The sequence below is a fragment of the Lathamus discolor genome, chromosome 3 (assembly GCF_037157495.1).
Source record: "Lathamus discolor isolate bLatDis1 chromosome 3, bLatDis1.hap1, whole genome shotgun sequence".
NCBI classification, from domain to species: Eukaryota; Metazoa; Chordata; class Aves; order Psittaciformes; family Psittacidae; genus Lathamus; species Lathamus discolor.
The window spans coordinates 128,874,510-128,896,308 of NC_088886.1; the positions used below are offsets into that span (position 1 = coordinate 128,874,510).

Below are 21,799 nucleotides of genomic sequence, written 5' to 3' on the forward strand. Positions count from 1 at the left end.
GCGGCCGTACGATGCTGTCTTGTCTCTTGCTCCGTCCGTTTGTCCCTGTCTGCGTGTCCTGCTGCTCCTCTCCTTGCTGCCCAGGGGACGGGAGCAGGGAGCTGAGCCTTCGCGGCCGTAGGGAAGGGGTTGCGGCAGCTCAGTGGCAGCTCTGCAATGGTCACCTTGGGGTGTGGGGACAGGAGACCCCAGGGACCCCCGCGGGGGAGCACCCTGCCCCAGCCGCAGTGGGGAGGGAGAGTATTGGCCCCTTCGGCTTCGTGGCGGCCACCCAGGCACCGGCCCGGCCACCGTGAGACATCCCTCGCAGCCGCAGGGCTCGGGGTCCATGCGGAGCAGCCCCGGGCTCCGGGGCTTGGCGGGGACGGGCTGCGAGGCCGTGACCCTCTTTTTTTTTTGTAGCTCTAATAAACTCTGTTTGGTAAAGCGCTGTGTGGTGTGTTCCTGGCACGGACACCTCCCTCGCCCCGGCCCCCTCCCCAGCTCAGCTCTGCTTTACACATCTCCCCCCCCTCCCAACCTTCCCCGCTGCACTCCCTGCCCACTGCACCGGGCCCCCTCCCCGCATGTCCCCCCTGCCCCGCACGCCGCCCTCCTCCATCCCCGCCACCTCTCATGGTTGCTTTTCAGTTGCTGAGACGCGTCTCTCTTTCTTTCTCTCTCTCCCCCCTCCCTGGGCAGCTCGCCCCGAGTGCCAGTCCCTGGCCATCGTGGTTCCCCTGCAGGACTTGGTGGTCGGGGCGGGGGAGCTGGCACTCTTTGAGTGCATGGTGGCTGGCCCGCCAGACATGGACGTGGACTGGCTGTCGCGGGGCCGGCTGCTCCAGCCCGCCCTGCTCAAATGCAAGATGCATTTTGACGGGCGCAAGTGCAAGCTGCTGCTCACCTCCGTGCACGAGGACGACAGCGGGATCTACACCTGCAAGCTCAGCACTGCCAAAGGTAAGCGGAGGTCATGCAGGTCCCCAGGGGTTGTTGCTCAGGGCTTGGCCTTAAGGGGTTGCTGAAGATGGGCAGTCCCCCCTGCTCCTGGGTTCGGGGCTCTGGTCCCCCTGGGATGTAGCTGTGAGTGCTGGAGGTGGGGGCCAAGGGGGGCAGGAATTGCTGCCCTAGGAGCTGGAGAGCTTTCAGCTCTGGGAAACCCGGTCTGTGTCAGTCCTTCTGCTGTGGCGTCCTGAGTCCTGCCCCCATATAGCTCCTCTGCCAGCATGCATGCAGCTCCCAGAAACATGGAGAGATGAGTTTGCAGTATGGCTGCATTGGCTGGATGGAGCCCTGGAGCCCAGCTGTCTCTGTCCCCTGTCTCCAGAGCCTCCAGGCACACAGCTCCAGTACCAGCCTGTCTCTGCCGGCCTGGAAAGTGGCAGGGGCAATGGGTTCAGGGCTGCCCACCCCTTCCCAGCAAGCCATCACTGGTGGCAGCTGAGGAAGAGCAGCAGGACCTGGCCTCTGGCTCCAAGACCCCCTGTGCCTATGCATGCTGCCCACAGCATCTGTCCCCTGCAGTGGGGCAGGGACAAGGGCCCCTTTCCCATCCCTCAGCTGGCCCGGGCAGCCTCTTGGCAGTGACCCAGGCTGCAGCGGGTGCATTCTCAGCACCCTGCAGCTGGTGCCAGGGCATTCCTCCATGGAGAAGGCTGTATGACTGCAGGGATTTGAGGGAAGCAGCAGTTTTGAGTGCAGGGAGGTGAGGCTGTGCTTGAGCATGGTGTCACCCCTGGCCGGGGTGTGCAACACCATCATTGCAAAGCAGTCCCTGCTGCAAACCTCCTCACCTGGAATATCCAGTCTGCGCCCATCCTCGCATTGCCCCTGGGTGCTGCATGTGCTGGCACTGCCTGCTTCAGCATCACCCTGCTGCCCCACTGGGCTAGGCCAGCTCTGACCTCCTTTCTTATGGGAAGCACAGGGCATCCTCCCACCCCACCTTGCTGCTGGCATCTGCACTGCTGTGTGGGTGGGAAAGAGGCATCCTGCTGCCAGCAGAGCCCCAGCCCTGCACACGGGGACTTTGCACACACTTGTACCCCCTCTGCCCCGTGTAGGGACAGAGCCTGCTACCCAGCACACCCACGATCACCCCCCACCGGGCATGGGGTACACTCGGCTACAACCACGCTGGCTGCTAGGGCTGCAGCAGGGGGGTCTCAGCTGCCTCCAGCCCTGCACACACGCATGCTGTGTGGGGCTCACCCCTGCCCGCTCTCCTTGCAGATGAGCTGACCTGCAGCGCCCGGCTGACGGTGCAGCCCTCTGTGCAGCCACTCTTCACCCGCAAGCTGGAGGATGTGGACGTGGTGGAAGGGCGGACGGCACGGTTTGACTGCATGATCAGTGGGACTCCCACCCCGACAGTCACCTGGACTCATTTTGGTAACTCCCAAGTCCAGAGAGCTTGGGCAGGGCCCTACAGCGAGACCTCTCTGCATCTCCCTGGGGGCTGCACCCAAGGGCTGGGGCTGGGAGAGGTGCCGGTGCTGATGCTGGTTTGTGTCTCCATGCAGGCCAGCCGGTGCAGGAGGGGGAGAATGTGCGGATTCAGCGGGATGGAGGGCTGCATTCGCTGGTCATCGTGCATGTGGGCAGTGAGGACGAAGGGCAGTATGTGGTGACTGCTAGGAATAACCATGGCCATGTGGAGTGCTCTGCTGAGCTCTACGTGGAGGAGCCGCGGCCATCTGCTGCCTCCCAAATGTAAGAGTTAGGGGTGTCTGGAATCTGCAGTCCCTCTGCTTGCTCTCCCCTGAGATTTGGGGAACAACTGGCACGTGCAAAGCCTGCGGTCAGGGCTGGGCTGAGGACACTGTGCTCCTGCCACTAGCGTTTGTGGGCTCTTGCAGCTCCAAGTTGGAGAAGATGCCATCAATCCCAGAGGAGCCAGAGCAGGTGGAGATGGAGACGGAGTGCTTCACCATGCCTGATTTCCTGAAGCCACTGCACAATCTGGATGTGGTGGAGTCCAAAGAGGCTGTACTGGAGTGCCAGGTGGCTGGGCTGCCTTACCCCTCTATCACCTGGTTCCACAATGGCTCCCGCATCGACAGCACTGACGACCGCAAGATGATGCAGTGTAAGGCTCCTTACCGTGCTTCCCACCTCCTTGGGGTCCCTCCAACCAGAGTGGAAGAAGGGGGACACTCTGAGAGGAGGCATCACTCCCCCCAGGCCTTCATGCCATGTGAGGCAGGGAGGGGAGCCCTGCACTGCTTGGTTGTCAGAGTATTACCAGCATCCCCTGTCCCCCCCAGATAAGGATATCCATCGCCTGGTGTTCACATCTGTCAGCCACGCGCATGCAGGTGTCTATAAAAGCGTCATTGCCAACAAAGTGGGGAAGGCCACGTGCTACGCGCATCTCTACGTCACCGGTGAGCAGCAGTGGGCACCACCAGGGATGTGCGGCTGCCTGCTGCCAGCCCGCCAGGCTGTGCCCCAGGGCTGGGGTCAGTGGCCCTGTAGCGAGGTCTTAGGGTAGAAGGATCACACGGTAGTTCAGGTTGGAGGGAACCTCAGGAGGTCTCTAATCTAACCTAAAAGCAGGGACAAGGTGCAATCCTCACCTCGCAGGGTCAGGATCCATCCCTGGGTTCCATGTGGGACTTGCTGGCATCACTGGCCCCACAGGGGCTGCAAGGCTGAGCCCCTCCCCTGGGGAACCAGTGTGGATCGCTGGCCCCATCCGTGCCCTCCAGCCCTCTCCCTGAGGAGCTGTGGCAGTGGCCATACACACATCCCTGCCTGTCCCCTGCCACAGATGTGGTGCCGACCCCTCCAGATGGCCCCCCCAACGTGGCCTTGGTGACCGGCAGAGCCATCACACTGACCTGGAACAAGCCCAAGTGGCTGGACTCTGCCATAGGTGAGGGGGCTGGGGATGGGCAAGGGGTGGGCAGTGCCATGGTGGGCTGCATGGGCCAGCCCAATGCTGGGGCCTCTGCACTGACCCTCTTCTCCTGCAGACCCCAAGTCAGTGACCTACACGGTGCAAATGCAAGTGCTGGGCACGACGCAGTGGCTGGTGCTGGTGGCCGGTGTGCAAGGCACCACCTACACGGTGCATGGTCTGACCAAGGGTGCCCAGTACCTCTTCCGTGTCATCACTGCCACCCCCAAGACCAACAGCAAGCCGTCCCCACCTGTAGGGCCTGTGCAGCTCCTGGACCGTGGTGAGAGCGGCAGGGGGGAGGGGATGGGTGGCTGGGGGGGAAGGGTCTCTGTCCGCAGTGGGGTGGTGAGCTTGCCCTGGCCTGGGTGATGTGGGGTCCAGAGGAGGTGGTGATGATGTGTGCGGCAGGTCCCTACCTGGAGGAGGCCCCGGTCATCCTGGACAAGCCAGACGTGGTGTACGTGGTGGAGGGCCAGCCAGCCTCCATCACCATCACCATCAACCACGTGGAGGCTACCGTCACCTGGAAGAGGTAGGACATGGCACTGTGCATTTGTTTGCCCCATGCCCAGCATCACCCCATGGGATGCACAGAAGGGCTCCTGCATCAGCTTCCCGTGCAGCCTGCGGTGGGTGGGGGTCATTCCGTGCGGCTGGGCTGGGCCTGCACACAAGGGTGATGCCCAGAGCTACGCAGAACTGCATGGGGGGGAGGATGGGGTGTTGGGGGAGGGGGTGCTGTCTGTGTGGTGCTAAGGGTCAAGAGCCATTCAAGGGGCAGTGCCAGCAATGGGAGCTAAGCTGTTTGTGGGGCTGCAGGGTGGGAGCAGGGGCTGTCTGTGGGTCAGAAGGTGGCCATGGGGCTGTGGGGTGTGATCTATGGATGGGGCAGGAGGTCTGGGACTGCCTGTGGGGCTGTAATGGGGCAGCTGCTGTGCCCACAGGGGCGGGCAGGTGCTGGGGGAGCTGGAGGGCGTGTGCGAGGTGACGATGCCAGACGACGACCAGCACTGCCTGCGGCTGCTGTGCGTGGGGCGAGGGGCTGCGGGGCCACTGACCTGCGAGGTGAGCAACAGCCATGGCACTGCCCGCTGCACCCTGCGGCTCCGCCTCGCAGGTAGGTGCCCTGCACCACGGGCGGCATTGCCCTTTGGTGCGCCACCAGGTGGAGGGTGATGCTGCCCTATGGTGCCCCATGCCCATGTGCCATGTGCGTAGCATGGCGCTGATCCTCAGCGCTCCATACTCGTATGCCGTGGAATATGGTGCTCTGTAGGGTGGCAATGGGGCTGAAAACCCATGAACCATGCATGCATTCATACTGCTGCCTGGTGTCCTGTACCCATATCTGACTTGGGTAGGAGTGTCCCATGTGCCCCAGGACTGTGTGCATGAGGTGGCACTTCTGCAGGGTGTCCCATACCTGTGTATAATGGGGTAGCAATGCCACCTGGTGCCCTACAGCCAAGAGCCATAGGGGATACCTCCACAGTGCCCCACAGAGGTGTCATGGGTGGCACTGCCCCACCTGTACCCCACATCCATATGTAATAAGAGGTGCAGTACCACAAGTGCCCCATGCCAATGTGCCATGAGTGACACTGCCCCATGGTGCCCCACACCAATGGGGAGCTGCTCTATGGTGCTGCAGGCACATGCCATTGCTGGCCTGCCCCATAGTGTTTCACCCCCATGTACTTTGGGGTGGCATTGCCCCACAGCACTCCATGCCACTCTAGGCTGGTACTTCCTTGCAGTGCCCCTTGCAGTGCCTTATGCCACGTGCCAGTGGCAGGGGGGTGGCACTGCACTATGGTGCCACATGCCCCATCTTTTGGCAGAGGCACCCCGCTTTGAGTCCATCATGGAGGACATCGATGCCCAGGAAGGGGAGACACCACGCTTTGCCGTGGTGGTGGAGGGGAAACCACTGCCAGACATCATGTGGTACAAGGTGGGCTGGAACCCCCTCACCCCCTTCCTGACCTACAGACCCCCCGGACTGACACCCTCCACTGCCTCACCTTGGGCTACTGAGCTGGGCTTTGGGGTTGTGTTCATCCCGCGTGACGCAGGATGCGCCCCATGCCCCATCCACGGGGAAAGGGTGGTGGGGAAGGGACAGGACCCTCCTGATGCCCCTGCCACCCCCAGGATGGGGAGCTGCTGGAGGAGAGCAGCCACCTGAGCTTCGTGTATGAGGACAACGAGTGCTCCCTGGTGGTGCTGGGCGCTGCCGAGCCCGACAGCGGCGTCTACACCTGCACGGCCAAGAACCTGGCTGGGGAGGTGTCCTGCAAGGCGGAGCTGGTGGTGCGCGCAGGTACGGCTGGCCGGCCCTCAGCCGCGGGGGGCAAAGCCTGGGTGCCCGCCTTGCCCCCTGCCAGCGCCTTTCCTCCCTGCAGCCCAGCCCGCTGCCGACGCCAGCACGGAGGAGGAGGCGCTGCACAAGGCCCGACGCCTGACTGACTACTACGATGTGCATGAGGAGATCGGGAGGTACGGGGCTGCTGGCACGGCGGGCACAGGGCACTGCAGGGACAGGGGTGCTGGAGCCAAGCTGGCCCTGGGGTCTGAGCTCCATGGTACATCAAACCCTGCTATACTGGGGCTGCTCTCCGTGTCAGTGGGTGCTCTGGTACCAGCTGCGGGCGGGAAGTCAGTGCGGCTGGAGCAAAACCAGGCCTGGATAGTCCTGGAGGGCTGCTGGAGCTGCAGGCAGCTCCCTGCAGAGCAGGCACCTGCACAAAGGGAAAGAGGGGTCTTCTGCTTATCTGCCCTTGCCCCCATCACCACATTTTAGGGGGGCCTTCTCCTACCTGCGGAGGGTGACAGAGAAGAGCAGCCATCTGGACTTTGCTGCCAAGTTTGTCCCCGGGAGGACCAAGGCCAAGCAGTCAGCACGGCGGGAGCTGCACATCCTCTCGCAGCTGGATCACGAGCGCATCGTCTTCTTCCACGATGCCTTCGAGAAGAAGAACGCTGTCATCATGGTCATGGAGCTGTATCCTCTGGGTGCTGCTCTGCGAACATGTGGCACAGGGGATGAGGGGGAGCTTCTGGGGGAGGTGGTGGGTAAAGCCAGTGCAGAGGAGCTGGGTGCTGGGAGGGTGCAGGGCACAGCGGGGCAACGAGTTTCTGTGCTCCTTGACTGGGGCCCAGCTGTGCTGAGGAGGAGCTGCTGGACAGGATGGCGAGGAAGACCTCAGTGTGTGAGTCAGAGGTGGGTGAACCCTCTGGGGCCAAAGGGATAGGGGAAGGAGGGAGCCTGGGGATACTGGGGTTTGTCCCAGCCCAGGGACATGGAATGCTCATTGTATTGGGCTGCAAAGGGGACTGCACAAGGCCAGAGTGGGGCTGACCCATGCTCAGAGGGTGGGCACCCTCTCCACTCCTTCCCTTGCAGGTCCGGTCCTACATGCGGCAGATCCTGGAGGGGCTCTGCTATCTGCACCAGCACATGGTCCTGCACCTGGACATCAAAGTGAGTGTGGGGCTCTCCAGCCCCCTCCAGCCCTGTGCCCGCAGGGACTGGCTCCTGCTGCGCTGCAGGGAGCTCAGCCCTGCTGAAGGGGAACATCCCTTCCCTGGGGGGAGCCCCTGCCTCCTGCCAAGGTCCCCTCTGCCCTGCACTGTCCTATAGCCAGAAAACCTCCTGATGGCGGATTCGAACAGCGAACAGGTCCGGATCTGTGACTTCGGCAACGCACAGGAGCTGACACCCAAGGAGCCACAGTACTGCAAATACGGCACCCCCGAGTTCGTGGGCCCTGAGATCGTCAACCAGAGCCCTGTCTCCAGTGTCACTGACATCTGGTAAGGGTGGCCCCAGGGTGGACAACGGGCTCCCCACTGTGCTGAGACCGAGTGCCCCAGAGGGCTTGTGCTGTAACCATGCTCTTCTCTCCGCAGGCCTGTGGGGGTCATCGCCTACCTCTGGTAAGTGCCTGGTGAGCCACCACAGGAGAGACACCTTTCCACCCCCTTGCTGGTTGCAGTGCTGGGGCCGCAGCCATGCACACTGCTCCTTGCAGACTCTGCCTCCTATCCCCTGTTCCTGCCTCTGCCCTCCGCATGGCATCAGGGCTGGGGTCCATGGCTCCATCCTCAGTCCTCCATACTTGCCATGCTGTTCCCCGTGTCCTCATGGCCTAAAGACAGTGTCCTCCCCTTGGCAGCCTAACGGGGATCTCCCCCTTCGTGGGGGAGAATGATAAGACAACGCTGATGAACATTCGTAACTACAACGTGGCCTTTGAGGAGAGGATGTTTCAGGGGCTCACCCGGGAAGCAAAGGGATTTGTCATCAAAGTGCTGGTCAATGACAGGCTGTGAGTAATGCAGGGTCGCAGGGCCCAGCCCCTCTGGGACCCCTGTGCATCAGGGGGCCTGAGGTCAGGCTGGCTGCACAGCCCTTGACGGGGTGCAGCATGGGCAGCCAGACACTGCTGCCCTCCCCCTGGCTGGCCAAAGCCCTCCAGCACAGTGAGTCCTCACCCAGTGGTGTCGGTCCACAGGAGGCCCAATGCGGAGCAGACCCTGGAGCATCCCTGGTTCAAGGTGAGCCTGGGCAGGCAGGGACCCAGCGGGGTTCCCCAGGGCCTGCTGCAGGCTCTGTGGGACACCGCTGTCCCCTCGCCCCACAGACTCTGGCCAAGGGGAAGGTCATCAGCACCGATCACCTAAAGCTCTTCCTCTCCCGCAGGAAATGGCAGGTGAAGGCAGGAGCTGGGGAGGGAGGGGGCAGGCAGGAGGGGGTGATGTGCACTGGGTACGATGATGCCGTGCCACCCGCCTGGGCCTGATCCAGCTCTCTCCACTGCAGCGCTCGCAGATCAGCTACAAGTGCAACATGGTGCTGCGGCCGATCCCGGAGCTGCTGGAGGACACGTCCAACCACCTCTCCATCGCTGTGCCCCGGCACCTCAAAGAGTCACCAGCGCTGTCATCCTCCTCAGACTCGGATGACCTGGATGAGCTGCCCTTCATCCCCATGCCACACCAGGTGGAGTTCTCTGGCTCCCGCATGTCGCTCAATGAGATCCCCACGGACGATGAGGCCATCGGGCCACCTGAGGGGACATGGCAGGAGGGGGTCGCTCAGGGGGACGTCTCTGTAATGGAGTGGCAGAGCCAGGGCACGGGGAAGCCTGCAGCGGGCCTGGGGAAGCGACCAAGGGGCACTGTGCCCCGGCGGGCAAGCATGGAAGCGGAGGCGCCTGGCTCCTCTGACGAAGAAGCCCCCGAAGCCCAGAAGCGGCCCGAGTACCCCCGCAAAGCCATGAGGAAGGGCTCCAGCCTGGAGTCCCCGGGGAGCACCCGGCGGGGAGAGCTGAAGCGGGGCGGCTCGGCTGACAGCGCCCTGCTGCCGGGGACCACGGAGCGCGCCGAGCCGGGCCGGGAGCCGCGCCGGCCCCTGGCCAAGGCGGCCTCCATGGAGCTGCCGCGGCGGAAGGGGACCTTTGGGGAGGACGATCACGCCCAGCGCCTGGAGCTGATGCGCCAGCGGCTGCTGCGGAGCGGCGCCGGGGACGGCAAGGTCAGCGGCCTGCGGGGCCCCCTCCTGGAGACCCTGGGGGTCGGCCCTGACAAGAAGGTCCCGAGGCCGACCCGGCTGGAGCCGCCGGCGCCGGCGGTGCCACGGCTGGTGCGGGCAGCGTCCAGCGAGGCCACCTCGCCGCGCCTCCTCCCCACCGAGCGCCGGCTGCAGAAGAGCAGCTCCTTCAGCCACGGGGATGCCGAGCCTGTCGTCCGGCACCGCCGCTCCGGCGCGCCCCTGGAGATCCCGGTGGCACACATGGAGGCCCAGCGGCTCAAGGAGTCCCCTTCGCTCTCAGCTCTCTCCGACGCCCGGCCCCCAGTGCCGCTGGATGCCCATGGCCCACCAGCGCCCGCTGCAGTAGAGGTGCCCGCCCCCCAGGCCCCCACTGCCAAGGCTGCCCTGGGGAGGAGGCAGACACCTGAGCAGCGCAGCCAGCCCGGGGCCAGTGCCACTGCCACCACCACAGGGAAGAAGCCTATGGCAAGGGGTCAAGAGGAGAAGACACCCACCAAGGCTGCTGGAGACAGCGGGGAGGGAACCGCCAGAACAGGAACACCCGCTCCATCACTGCCCGCGGCCCCAGGCACCCAAGGCCCCCAGACATCTTCCTACGCCAAGGTCATGCAAGCTATGGGAGCCACACAAGGTGGGGAGCCAGCCACAGAGCAAGCCTCCCAGCCCCCTCTGGCCACCCCTACTGAGCACTCCGTGCCAACACCAGCACCAGCACCAGGATCAGGGAGGGAGGCGAAGCCTTCTGGCTCCTCCAGCTCGCTGCTCATCCAGGACATCGACTCGGAGGAGGTCTTTGAGGCCAAGTTCAAGCGGGGCCGGGAGTCGTCGCTCAGCAGGGGGCTGAAGCTCCTCACCCGCTCCCAGTCTGAGGACCGGCACCTGGCTGGCCCCCCAGATGATGGCATCTACCGCCCCATGCCAGCCGGCGTGCCCCTGGAGATGCGCAGGGACCGGCCCTCCGGGCTGGTGGCCAAGTCCAAGTCAGTGCAGGACCTGCACGAGGTGGAGAAGGATAGGGGCTTCATCCGGAGGATGTCCGTGCTGCTCAAACGGACCCCACCTGCAGAGAGGAAGAAGAGCAGAGGGGAGGATGGAGGCAGCGAGACCCCATCCGGCAGGCGCCGCTTGTCCTGGAGCCTGGCCTTGGGCAGCTCCAAGGAGCGGAGAGACTCAGAGAGCCTCAAGTCGGAGCCGGGGGGTGGCGGGGAGTCACCGGTGGTGGCCGTGCGGAGGAAGATCAGTGCCACGGTGGAGCGGTTCTCCGCGCGGCTGCGCAGCGTGTCGGATGAGCGGCAGGAGGGCGAGGGGCCCGCTGAGCTCCGCCGCACCAGCTCCGAGGGGGAAAGCCTGCGGCCGGGCCCCGCCCCGGCACCCGCACCCTCCTCTGAGTCCCTGCGCTCGGAAGGCAGCACCAGCTCTGCCAAAGGTGAGTGGCAAGGGGGATGTCGCAATGGCACCCCATAGCCCAGCCATTCTGGCCACAGCTGCCGCAGTTTGGCCACTCTCTCAGGACCCTGGGTGCCCACAGGTGGGGGTGAGAGGCAGAAACGGTCCCGCTGGGAGCGCTGGGGGCTCTCACGGAGCAAGGAGAAGGTGTCCTCGCAGCCCAGCATCCCCTCCAGCCTGCTGCGGGAGGAGGGACCCGCTGCCGGCCGGCCGCATGTGCCCAGTGAATCTGGTAGGTGCAGCCCTGGGATGGGTGGCGGGTGCACATTGCTGCCCCGGCCTGACCCCCTTCTGCCTTCCAGATTTCCCACCCATTTTCCACATCAAGCTGAAGGACCAGGTGCTGCTGGAGGGCGAGGCTCTGACCCTCTGCTGCCTGCCAGCGGGCAGCCCTACCCCCAGGATCCTCTGGATGAAAGGTGGGGGGCTGCCTGCGCTGCCTTGGTGGGTGGGTGCCAGGCAGACACTCCAGCATCCCTCTCCTCTGCTTCTCTTCCACAGACAAGAGGTCCTTGCAGCCAGACAACATGCTGAACGTCGTCTCCTGCAAGGATGGCCGGCAGATGCTCACCATCGCCAAGGTCTCCAGGAAGGATGCGGGGCTGTATGAGTGTGCAGCTGCCAACACCCTGGGCACAGCCATCAGCTCCTGCACCCTGGCTGTGGCACGTAAGGAGGAGGGAGGGTCCTCTGGGACAGAGGTACTGCCCCGTGGGGAGAGGGCATGTGCTGAGCGTGCAGCCTGGGGGCTGGGGAATGGTCAGAGCAGGCCACTTGAACTCCGCTCTTCACATCTGCAAGTGACTGGGACTCTCGAGCTGGGACAGGCTGGTTTTGGGCTGGCTCTTCTAGCACCTCTGAGCCCACGTCTTGTGCTGACCTTGCACTGCAGCAGCTCTACCCTGCCCCTGGCCGGGTACCCAGCCCACCCTGTGTATCCCTTCGCAGGGCTCCCTGGGCGGCCAGGCACCCCGGAGATCCCCCAGAAGTACAAGAACACGGTGCTGGTGCTGTGGAAGCCTGCAGAGAGCAAAGCCCCCTGCACCTACACACTGGAGCGCAGGCTGGATGGTACGTGGGGCTGCCTCCCATCCCCTGGAAGCCACAGCTGGAAAATGGGCTCACATCAGAACACCAAGCCAGGACAAAAGTGCCCAATGTCCTTTCTGTTCCCTGGGGATTGGTGGGGTCCTGAACCAGTGGTGTGGGGGCAGCGGGCTGCCCCTGATCTGCCCTCAGCTCACCTTGCCTCTGTGCTCACAGGGGAGCACGAGTGGAAGATCATCAGCACCGGCATCATCGACTGCTACTTCAATGTGACAGAGCTGCCCCCCGGGAGCACCGCCAGGTTCCGAGTGGCCTGTGTCAACAAGGCTGGGCAGGGGCCCTACAGTGCCCCGTCGGGGAAGGTGCACCTTGAGGCAGAAGGTGAGCGAGCCCCTCCCTGCAAGTTGTGAGGCTGCTATGGGGGTGGCTGTGGGGCTGCAGCCTCTGAGGTGCTCTGGGGGTCCTTGAGTCCTGGGGGATCTTCCCCCCAGGGCTTTGGGGAGCAAGGCACCACTTGCACCCTGCTCCTGGCTTATGTGCAACTGGCTCATTCCTCCCTTTGCTCCCCACAGACGCCCAAGCTGCCCCAGCCAAGGACATCGCTGTCCCTGTCCCCGAGAAGGTGGCTTCCAGCCGATCGACTCAGACACCCATGGGGCAGCTGGAGCCTCCAGCCACGCGGCCCCCTCCCACCACGCCGCCCCGCAAGCACAAGGGAGCAGTGCAGAAGGCAGATGGGGCAGAGCAGGAAGGTGCCCCCCCCGTGGTCCTCCAGCCCCCTGCACCTCGTGAAGAGGGGCCACAGCCAGACCCTGAGCTCCCACCCAGCATCACTGTCTGCGTGCCCCCCGAGCTGATGTTCACCCCCCCTCGGACTGTTGCCTCACCCCACACAGAGACCCCCACCCAGGGCTCCCCCACACCCCCCACGGACACGTCCCCGACACCCCAGGCTCCATCTCCTTCCAAGTTATCCCCCGCTTCCCTGGTGTCGACCACTCCCAGCTCAGCCTCCACGGTGTCTCCCACCCCCAATGCTGTGCCCACACGGAAGATGCCCACCTACATGGTCACCTCCTTTGTCTCCATGCCCCCCACATCGCCCCCTACACAGGAGACCACCACCAGCCCCCCATCCTCCAAGGAGCCTCCATCCTCCAAGGAGCCTCCACCCTCCAAGGAGCCTCCATCCTCCAAGGAGCCTCCAGCTGAGACTGGGGTCCCAGGGGCAAAAGACAGCACTGTGCTGCGGCAGGGTGTCCCCCAGAAGCCATACACGTTCTTGGACGAGAAGGCGAGGTGAGGAGCAGTGGGATGGGATGCTCTGCCAGGGGTGTCCCCCCCCACCAGCACCTTTCACCAGGGATGCTGAGTGCCACCCTGTGCCACAGGGGCCGTTTCGGTGTGATCCGGCTGTGCAAGGAGAATGCCACGGGCAAGCTCTTCATGGCCAAGATCGTGCCCTATGAGGCAGAGCGGAAGCAGAGCGTGCTGCAGGAGTACGAGATCCTCAAGGCACTGCACCACGAGCGCATCATGGCCCTGCACGAGGCGTACATCACTCCCCGCTACCTAGTGCTCATCTGTGAGAACTGTGCTGGCAAGGAGATCCTCTACAGCATCGTGGACAGGTACGGGTGGGTGCAGAGCCACGGGGGATGGCTGCCAGCATGGGGTCTGATGCCACTTGCCATCCCCACCCCAGGTTTCGCTACTCAGAGGATGATGTGGTGAGCTACGTGCTACAGCTGCTGCAGGGCCTCGAGTACCTGCACAGCCGCCGCATCGTGCACCTTGACATCAAGCCGGACAACATCGTCATCTCAGGCATGAATTCACTGAAAATCATCGACTTTGGCAGCGCCCAGACCTACAACCCCCTCGTGCTGCGGCAGCTGGGGCGGCGTGTCGGCACCCTGGAGTACATGTGTGAGTGGGGCACCAGGTGTGGTGCATGGGGAGAGGGATGGGGCAGATACGGGCATGCTGGTGCCCACGTGTGCCTGTGCACTGAGGGGCTTGGGAACGGGGAGGAGCTGAGGTATCCTTGGGGGAGCAGGATCTTGTTGCGGTGCTGGGGATGTCTGCTGAGGGTTTCTGAGGGTTGCTGGGCTTGGTGGTAGAGTTTGTGTGGTGGGGGGCAGCTGGGGAATCCTTGCAGGTGCTGCACTCTGTCACGGTATTAGGGTGTTAGGGAGGGGTGCTGTGGGTGCTGGGGATGCTATGGGTTCTGTGGATACTGGGGATGCTGTGGGTGCTGGAGATTCTGTGGGTGCTCTGGGTGCTGAGGGTACTGCGGGTTCTGGAGGTGCTGCAGGTGCTGGGGCTGGGCCCCCTGGTGCATATGACAGACCTGCTCTTCTACCTGCAGCGCCAGAGGTGGTGAAGGGAGATCCAGTGGGCTCTGCAGCAGATGTCTGGGGCGTTGGTGTCCTCACCTACATCATGTAAGAGAAGAGGCTTGGGGGGAACGAGTACCCTGAGGTGTCATCAGCCCTACCCAGGGCTCAGTGCCACAGAGAACACCTGGATGATGGTGGGCTGGGGGATGCTATAGCCCTGCAGACCTTTCCCAGCTGGACATGGGGGTTGAGATGACCTGGGCAGTTGTGGCTGTCCCAAACAAGGGACGGGGGGAGCAGGTGGCCTCCCACCACTGCCCCCAGCTTGTGCCATCCCCTCCACCCTGACAGGCTCAGTGGGCGGTCACCGTTCTTTGAACTGGACCCCATTGAGACAGAGAACCGCATCCTGGCGGGGCGCTTTGATGCCTTCAAGCTGTACCCCAACGTCTCGCAGAGTGCTGCCCTCTTCATCCGCAAGGTCCTCGCCGTCCACCCCTGGTAAGTGCCTGGCCCAGCCAGGGAGGACCCAGGCCTCTGGATGGTGCCTGCAACTGGGCCAGGTGGGCAGCTCCCTGCTCCCAGATGGAGCTCCTGGAGGGGAGCCCCTCCAGACATCCTCAATGTCCATCTAGGGTCCCTCTGTGCTCCTGGGAGAGGGCTGTGGTCTCCTGAGCCCAGAGCCCTGGGATCCACCCCTGCTCCTGGAGAGGGCTGCGACTCCCTGGGTCTTGCAGGGCAGGGTGGTGGCTGGGTTATTCGGGGGTGCAGTGGCAGCAGGCACCCTGCTGCCCCTGACACTGAGCTGCCCCTGCCCCAGGAGCCGCCCCACGGTGAAGGACTGCTTTGCCAACACGTGGCTCCAGGATGCCTACCTGATGAAGCTGCGCCGCCAGACCCTGACCTTCACCACCAACCGCCTCAAGGAGTTCCTGGTGGAGCACCAGCGGCGCCGCAGTGAAGCTGTCACCAAGCACAAGGTCTTACTCCGCTCCTACCAGGGCGGCCAGCCACCGGGGCCACAGTAGCCAGAGCCTCGGCCATGGCCGTGAGGGGCCGAGGAGCCAGAGGAACATTCCAGGGGCCGTGGGACAGGGTGGCTGAGGAGGAGCCAGGACGTGCTGGGATGAGCCCATGGACCTCACACTCTGCCACCAGGGATGGTGGCGGCCAGCATAATTTTGGTGGTGCCGATGGAAAGGGGAAGTGCTGCCCCAGCCGGCCCGGCAGTGGGGTCTGGCAGAGGGTGGGCGGCGGGAAGCCTTGGTGTGAGGAACAGAGAATGTGGCAGAGGGTTGGAAGAAGGAGATGGGGACAGGAGGGGAAAGGAAGCCCCAGGCGGGAGCAGGAGAGACACCAGCATGCCAGCCAGCTGTGGCCACGCGGGTCCTGCCAGCCGTGTGCCTTAAGCCGCAGCCTGCAGCTGCCCCCGGCCACGGCGTGGGGGTCCCTGTGCTCCCCACGGTTCGCACGCCAGTGCCCAAGGACTGAGGCTGCTCCAGTGGTTCCTGCAGCGAGGGGCCTGCTCACACCTGCTGCCCTGGATCTCACCAGCTGGCACAGCCCCGGTCCTCATGGCTGGGAGTGGGGGCCGCCAGCCCCCCGCCTTCCACTCCTCCCAGCCCCGGTCCTGGAAGCGGGTTTGTGGCCTCAGGACCGATGCCGGTGCCTTCCCTGGGGCTGTCGGTTGCACCCTGTATTGGGGCAGGGTGTCTGGCTGGCACCCCTCTCTGCAGGGGGACACCATGTGCCATGCACACCCCCTGCGCCTGCTCAGGCCCAGGCTGCTCGTGCTCTGCGTGCCTGGCTCTGGCCCTTGCCCTGTGCCCTACCACCAGCCCACCCCCCCCAGGCCTCCTCACACATCCCCACCACCAAGCCCCACCCCAAACCCCGGTGCCACGGCACAGCCCCGTGCCCCCTCCCCGGGGACAGGGCAGCGGCTGGGCACCCACCTTCCAGATGCTGCTGTAGCAATAGGGCTTTATTTATTGACTTCGGGGAGAAGGCGCCTGCCCAACCCCATCCCCATCCCTGTCCCCTTCTCCGGACTCGCCGACGTCTCCGTGGTTTGGAGCAAGCGACGCGCCAGAGCAGCAATAAAGACCCTGAGCAGCCGGTCACGTCTCCGTGCCTCACCGGGAAGGGACACGGCGGGGAGGGCGAGCAGAGCAGCCTCGGGAGGACCCTATCCCAAAATCCAGGGACGTGCAGCCAGGACGACATCCCGGTGGCGCCCGGCAGGGTGGGAGGCTGGCTCATGGGGTGTCATGGAGCGAAAATACCGGGTGCAGGAGCGCATTGCGGCGGCTCCGGGGCCGGTCTCGGGCCGGGGCTCAGCCGGTGCAGGCGAGCGGCACCTGGCTGTAAACACCCGCTGCCCGCATGAGGCCGGGCGGCCGCGGCGGCGGCTCCGCTTACAGACCGGCCGGGGCCCGGGGCCCCCTCCCGCAGCCCCGCCCTCCCGCAGCCCCGCCCTCCCGCAGCCCCGCCCTCCCGCAGCCCCGCCCTCCCGCAGCCCCGCCCTCCCGCAGCCCCGCCCTCCCGCAGCCCCGCCCTCCCGCAGCCCCAGCCCTCTCGCCACTGCTGCGCCCCCTGGCGGCCCGGCTCCCGCACGTACGGCCCGCGGCGCGGTGACGCAGCGAGGGGGCGAGAGCCCGGCGCGCTGACGTGTGGCAGCCACGTGTGCGGAAGCGGAGGCCGGGCGGGTGCGGCGGTGCCGGTACCGGAGCGGGGCGGGCGCGATGCCGCTGAAGGCGGTGATCCTCATCGGGGGCCCGCAGAAAGGTGAGTGCGCCGGTCCCGCGGGGCGCCGTCCCCGGCGCCGGGCTCTGCCGAACCCGCTGTGCTCCGCAGGGACCCGGTTCCGGCCGCTGTCCTTCGAGGTGCCCAAGCCGCTCTTCCCGGTGGCCGGCGTGCCCATGGTGCAGCACCACATCGAGGCCTGCGCCAAGGTACGGCGGGGATGGGGGCCGAGGGGATGGGGGGCCAGGGGCGCCCTTCCCACCCGTTGCCTCTGCCCAGGTGCCCGGCATGAAGGAGATCCTGCTGATGGGCTTCTACCAGCCCCATGAGGCCCTCAGCCGCTTCCTGGTGTCGGCACAGCAGGAGTTCAAGATCCCCATCAGGTGGGCAGGAGCCCTTGCACCCCCGGGGTACCCGTGGCAGCACACCCGCCTCCGCAGGCTGGCAAGCCCCCAGCCGGCACCTAGGCATTGGACAGGTGGGCCCTGTCCCCCCGCGGATGGGCATAGCTACCAGTCCTGTGTTAGCACTGCCAAATTTTCCGGCCCTGGCTGGTTCTCGCTGCTAGGATGCCTCCCCAGGCCAGTTCCAAGCCATCTTCCCCTCCTTTGGTCTCCTTCCCCTGTGCCAACATCCACATGAGCCCCATCACTGCACAGCAGGATTATATCCCTCCAGCCCCTGTCAGTCCTTCCCTGTCCTGCTGCTGGTTTGTGCCCCCAGACACCCGCTTCCATAAGCCCTTGCTTTTCCCTGCTTGGCTCACAGGTATCTCCAGGAGTATGCAGCGCTGGGCACGGGTGGTGGAATCTATCACTTCCGAGACCAGATCCTGTCAGGTGGTGCTGAGGCCTTCTTTGTCCTCAACGCAGACGTGTGCTCAGAGTTCCCCTTGCAGGAGATGCTGGAGTTCCGGCAGCAGCATGGGGACGTGCACAGCTTTGTCATTCTGGGTACCACAGTGAGTGGCAGTGCTGGGGAGCAGCGGAGCTTTGCCGTTGGCTTGTCTAGGAGCCAGCAGCTCCTGCGGTGGATGGGTGCCTGGGTGAGCTGTGGGTCTCATCTGCTCTGTATGCCTGCTGCTCTGCCACTGCTAATATGTCCTCGCTCTGCAGGCCAACAGGACGCAGGCACTGAATTATGGCTGTATCGTGGCAAATGCAGACACTCAGGAGGTACTGGAGAGCCCTGAGAAGCCAGATGCAATGTGGGCAGCAGGTGCTGCACTGCCTGCATGGGCATGTTCCCGGTGTGCCACAGAGGAGTGACACCAGGGATGAGGGCTGTGCCCTGGGACTCACATCTCTTTCCTCACCTGCAGGTCCAGCACTATGTGGAGAAGCCCAGCACGTTTGTCAGTGAGATCATTAACTGTGGCATCTACCTGTTCACACCTGCCATCTTCCAGCACATTGGTGAGGTCTTCCAGAGGAACCAGCAAGAGCTAGTGCTGTGAGTGCCTCTCTGTGCCCTGTGTCCCTCGCACCCCACTGCTTCCCAGGGCTGCAGCAGCACACTCATCCTCCATTCTTTCTCTATCTTCTTTCCTCCTCTGCCATCACTCACTTGTTTCCTGGTCCTGCACCAGCTATCCTTACCGTGGGTAAGTCTCCCTCTGTGTCTGCACCGGCTGCTTTCAGGGCTGGATTGTCCCTGGCAGTACCGCATGCTTTCTTCCCTGTTCCAGCCTGCTCTGCAAAGCTGCTTTTGCCTCTGCTCCCCTCCTGGCTAGCTTGAGACTCCCCCTTTCCCTCCCTCGCCTCCCACCCCATCGTCATTCAGCTCCGGACAAGGGGCAGAGCAAGCCTTTCACCTGAGAATGCTCCGCTCCCCCATCCAGCTCCTTGCACCAGCCAGACTGTCACCTGACTTCTCTGCCACCACCCAAGCAACAACACAGCTGAGCAGGGCTCTGGAGCGGGGGCAGGATCTGTTGCTCAAACACCAGCCTGGGCTGGGTGGGGGCTCTTGCACCATCAGCTTCTGGCTCAGAGCGTATTTTAGCTGTCAGAGCCTGGTGCCTCTGCTGCTCTAGAGCTAGTGGAGCCGGACAGACCTAGCCTGATGGCTGGGGCTGTCCCCACATCTGGGGAGAAGTACATGGCTAGGTAGGAGGATAGGGTCAGCGAAGCCCTTGAAGTTGAGGAGGGTACCTGCTGGGGTCCCTGGCTGAGGCCATGACTGGGTGGGTGTCTAACAGGCCTCTTGCTTGCAGGGAGGAGAGCTCCAATGGCTGGCAGCGTGCAGAAGTGATCCGGCTAGAGCAGGACGTGTTCACAGCACTGGCTGGGAGGGGCAAGCTGTTTGTCTACAAAACTGATGGCTTCTGGAGCCAGATCAAGTCAGCCGGGTAAGGGCTGTGGCTAGAGTTGGTGCAGCAGGAGCATCAAGTGACTTGTTTGAGGGATGGGAGAGGAGGGGACTAGGCAGGGTCCTGGGGGGGGTGCGAGTGCTGAATTTAGACACTCCCCTGCCGTGCTTAGTGCTGGAGAGGCAATAACAATCTTATGTTTTCCCTACCCTAGCTCTGCTATTTATGCCAGCCGCCTTTATCTGAACCAGTACAGCAAAAGCCACCCAGAGAGGCTGGCCCAGAACAAACCTGGAGGTCCTATCATCCGAGGTATCTCTCTGACACCCTCCGCCACCCTGGGGGCTGCCTGGGGAGGCAGTGGGACCCATGGGCAGGACCTCTCCTGATCTGAGAGGTGGGTGCTCCTGTGAGCTGCCTCCCTGATGCAGATTCATTGTGTTGCAGGGAACGTGTACATCCACCCAACGGCCTCCATCGACAGCACTGCAGTGGTGAGTGCAGGCCTGGGGGGCCCTGCGGCAGGGTGATGCTCAGGGATGCCGAGTTCTCCGTTGTCCTCAACCTCATCACCTCCCTCTGTCCTCACAGCTGGGCCCCAATGTCTCCATTGGGGAGGGGGTGACAGTGGGAGCTGGTGTGCGTGTGCGAGAATCTATAGTCCTGCATGGTGCCTCACTCCATGTAAGTAGGGATTGCCTGAGGGTGCAGGTGTCAATTCCCCTCCCCTTGCAGGGAGGCAGCAGCACCCTTCATCCTCCTCCCCTGTGCCCCAGGACCACACCTGTGTCCTCAATACCATCGTGGGCTGGGACAGCACCATTGGGCGCTGGGCCCGGGTTGAAGGAACGCCCAGTGACCCCAACCCCAACGATCCCTATGCCAAGATCGACAGTGAGACCCTTTTCCGGGACGGGCGCCTCACACCATCCATCACCATCCTGGGTATGTCCCACCTGCACCCAGCCCCACACAGTGAGCCTTCCCTCGTGCTAACCCCTCACGCTCTATCTGCAGGCTGCAGTGTCACCATCCCTGCTGAGGTTGTTATTCTTAACTCCATCGTCCTTCCTCACAAGGAGCTGAGCCGCAGCTACAAAAACCAGATTATCCTGTGAGTCAGCGGCTTGCTGGGTTGGGGGGGGGGGGTAGTGCCAGCCCCCCACCCCCTGTCTGCCCCACAGCAAGAGCCTGTGCTGAGGCTTTACCTCCTGGGAGGTTCCCAGCACCCCCAGCGGGGTAGGTACAGGCCAGGAGCCCTACAAGTGCCTGACTCCTACTCCAGTCAGACATTAAAGCTGGTGACCATCAGCCTTGCATGCTGCTTCTCTTGCAGCCCAGGGACCAGCAGGGCGAAGGCTTCAGGGACAGCACGTAGCCTACGCACCAGGCTGTGTGCCTGTGCAGGGAGCCCTGGGCTGAGGCTGGTGAGGAATCACTTGCTGCCTGCAGCATCTTGGGTCCAACTTTGGGTGTTTGTCCACCAAAGGGCACTACCAGCACTGTCTTGACACTCCTCACCCTACATCAATTGCTCTCTGCAACTCCCTGGAAGGACTTTGCCCATCTCTGAGGCTGGGGAGCTTTCAGTCTTCCTGTCCCGTATAGACAGCTCATCTTGCTGGAGCCAGGTGTAAGGATCCCGATTTCAGCAGTGTGATTGCAACAGCCTGAGCTGGAGTCCTGCCTACTGCTGAGAAAACAAGAGCAGCACTAGGCTTGTCCTAGGGGCACTGGCACAGGAGGAGGGCTGGGCTGGCAGGCTGCTGGCCCTGGAGGGAGCTGCAAAAGCACCCCTTCCCCAGCACCACCTCCACCCCCAAGGGTTCAGGATGAGCCAGGAGAGCTGCCAGCCGTGCCCTGCCTGCTCCCGTCAGGCTGAGAGCTGTGCAGGTTCAGGGTGATGGCAGCAGGCACCTGCCACCTTGGTGGGCCAACAGCCTCCTCTGCTCCAGTATGATTACAGCCTGTGGGGCTTGCTGCGTGTCTCTCCTTGCACCAGCCACAGGGCAGCAGAGCAATCAACATATGTGCAGAGATCTACTGCCTTGCTGTCTCAAGAAACCGGTTTTTATTGAAGGCACAGTCTATCAATGGTAACCAGCACTGCCCTTTATACACCTCCCCATCTTTGGCTCTGGTTTTGGAGCTCTGTACTAAAGCCCCTTACTTCACCGAGGGCCCCCATCACACCTCTTGCCTTCAGCAAGGTACTGCATTAGAGATTCTCATCCATCCAGTACCACCCCAGCTTGACAGATTTGCAGTAAATCCTTGCTCCCAGCTCTGTGCCTTCCTGTGCCAGTTCTCCTGTGGTCCTGGGCGGGGATTAGCTGTTCCCTGGCTTTAAGCACATTAAACTCCTTCAGTTTTGTCTCTGCCTTGGATGTGCTAATTTCCTTGCCCGCTGGTGAACAACACTGGGCTGTAGGAAACGGAGCCAAAGTACTTGCTTTCGGGATTGT

At 63.5% G+C, this 21,799-nt stretch overlaps 2 protein-coding genes across 11 annotated transcripts in view; both read left to right on the forward strand.

Moving 5' to 3' along the window:
• The window catches only part of SPEG (striated muscle enriched protein kinase), a 38,153-nt gene extending 21,757 nt beyond the window's left edge, over positions 1-16,396 (forward strand). For 6 of the 10 annotated variants that reach the window (XM_065671641.1, XM_065671647.1, XM_065671639.1 and 3 more), the window contains 32 exons: positions 682-942; positions 2,215-2,373; positions 2,505-2,694; positions 2,841-3,070; positions 3,249-3,368; positions 3,755-3,859; positions 3,960-4,166; positions 4,295-4,418; positions 4,816-5,003; positions 5,728-5,840; positions 6,041-6,209; positions 6,292-6,385; positions 6,690-6,890; positions 7,049-7,109; positions 7,293-7,370; positions 7,530-7,702; positions 7,799-7,825; positions 8,065-8,217; positions 8,404-8,446; positions 8,533-8,601; positions 8,712-10,869; positions 10,954-11,121; positions 11,192-11,308; positions 11,391-11,558; positions 11,838-11,960; positions 12,153-12,317; positions 12,509-13,235; positions 13,328-13,567; positions 13,642-13,865; positions 14,308-14,383; positions 14,630-14,779; positions 15,099-16,396. In XM_065671641.1, the coding sequence (XP_065527713.1) occupies positions 682-942; positions 2,215-2,373; positions 2,505-2,694; positions 2,841-3,070; positions 3,249-3,368; positions 3,755-3,859; positions 3,960-4,166; positions 4,295-4,418; positions 4,816-5,003; positions 5,728-5,840; positions 6,041-6,209; positions 6,292-6,385; positions 6,690-6,890; positions 7,049-7,109; positions 7,293-7,370; positions 7,530-7,702; positions 7,799-7,825; positions 8,065-8,217; positions 8,404-8,446; positions 8,533-8,601; positions 8,712-10,869; positions 10,954-11,121; positions 11,192-11,308; positions 11,391-11,558; positions 11,838-11,960; positions 12,153-12,317; positions 12,509-13,235; positions 13,328-13,567; positions 13,642-13,865; positions 14,308-14,383; positions 14,630-14,779; positions 15,099-15,306 (7,289 nt within the window). In that variant the 3' untranslated portion in view covers positions 15,307-16,396. The remainder of the gene's footprint in view (positions 1-681; positions 943-2,214; positions 2,374-2,504; positions 2,695-2,840; positions 3,071-3,248; positions 3,369-3,754; positions 3,860-3,959; positions 4,167-4,294; positions 4,419-4,815; positions 5,004-5,727; positions 5,841-6,040; positions 6,210-6,291; positions 6,386-6,689; positions 6,891-7,048; positions 7,110-7,292; positions 7,371-7,529; positions 7,703-7,798; positions 7,826-8,064; positions 8,218-8,403; positions 8,447-8,532; positions 8,602-8,711; positions 10,870-10,953; positions 11,122-11,191; positions 11,309-11,390; positions 11,559-11,837; positions 11,961-12,152; positions 12,318-12,508; positions 13,236-13,327; positions 13,568-13,641; positions 13,866-14,307; positions 14,384-14,629; positions 14,780-15,098) is intronic. The other 4 variants (XM_065671645.1, XM_065671644.1, XM_065671642.1 and 1 more) reach the window with 4 other exon arrangements.
• A 550-nt stretch (positions 16,397-16,946) lies between these two features.
• On the forward strand, positions 16,947-21,713 carry GMPPA (GDP-mannose pyrophosphorylase A). Its single transcript, XM_065671649.1, has 12 exons — positions 16,947-17,065; positions 17,135-17,232; positions 17,303-17,406; positions 17,792-17,984; positions 18,139-18,198; positions 18,345-18,475; positions 19,239-19,373; positions 19,549-19,646; positions 19,782-19,828; positions 19,926-20,018; positions 20,111-20,279; positions 20,352-21,713. Exons 1-12 carry the CDS (start codon positions 17,023-17,025, stop codon positions 20,450-20,452), a joined length of 1,272 nt encoding a protein of 423 aa, XP_065527721.1. The 5' UTR covers positions 16,947-17,022; the 3' UTR covers positions 20,453-21,713.
• The last annotated feature ends 86 nt before the right edge of the window (positions 21,714-21,799 follow it).

Bases quoted from the DNA above. Each gene is read 5' to 3' on its own strand.
- GMPPA (XM_065671649.1), top strand. From the start codon at position 17,023: ATGCCGCTGAAGGCGGTGATCCTCATCGGGGGCCCGCAGAAAG. The intron at 18,476-19,238 runs GTGAGTGCCTCT...TCTTGCTTGCAG, and splicing joins AACCAGCAAGAGCTAGTGCT to GGAGGAGAGCTCCAATGGCT. The intron at 19,374-19,548 runs GTAAGGGCTGTG...TCCCTACCCTAG, and splicing joins AGCCAGATCAAGTCAGCCGG to CTCTGCTATTTATGCCAGCC.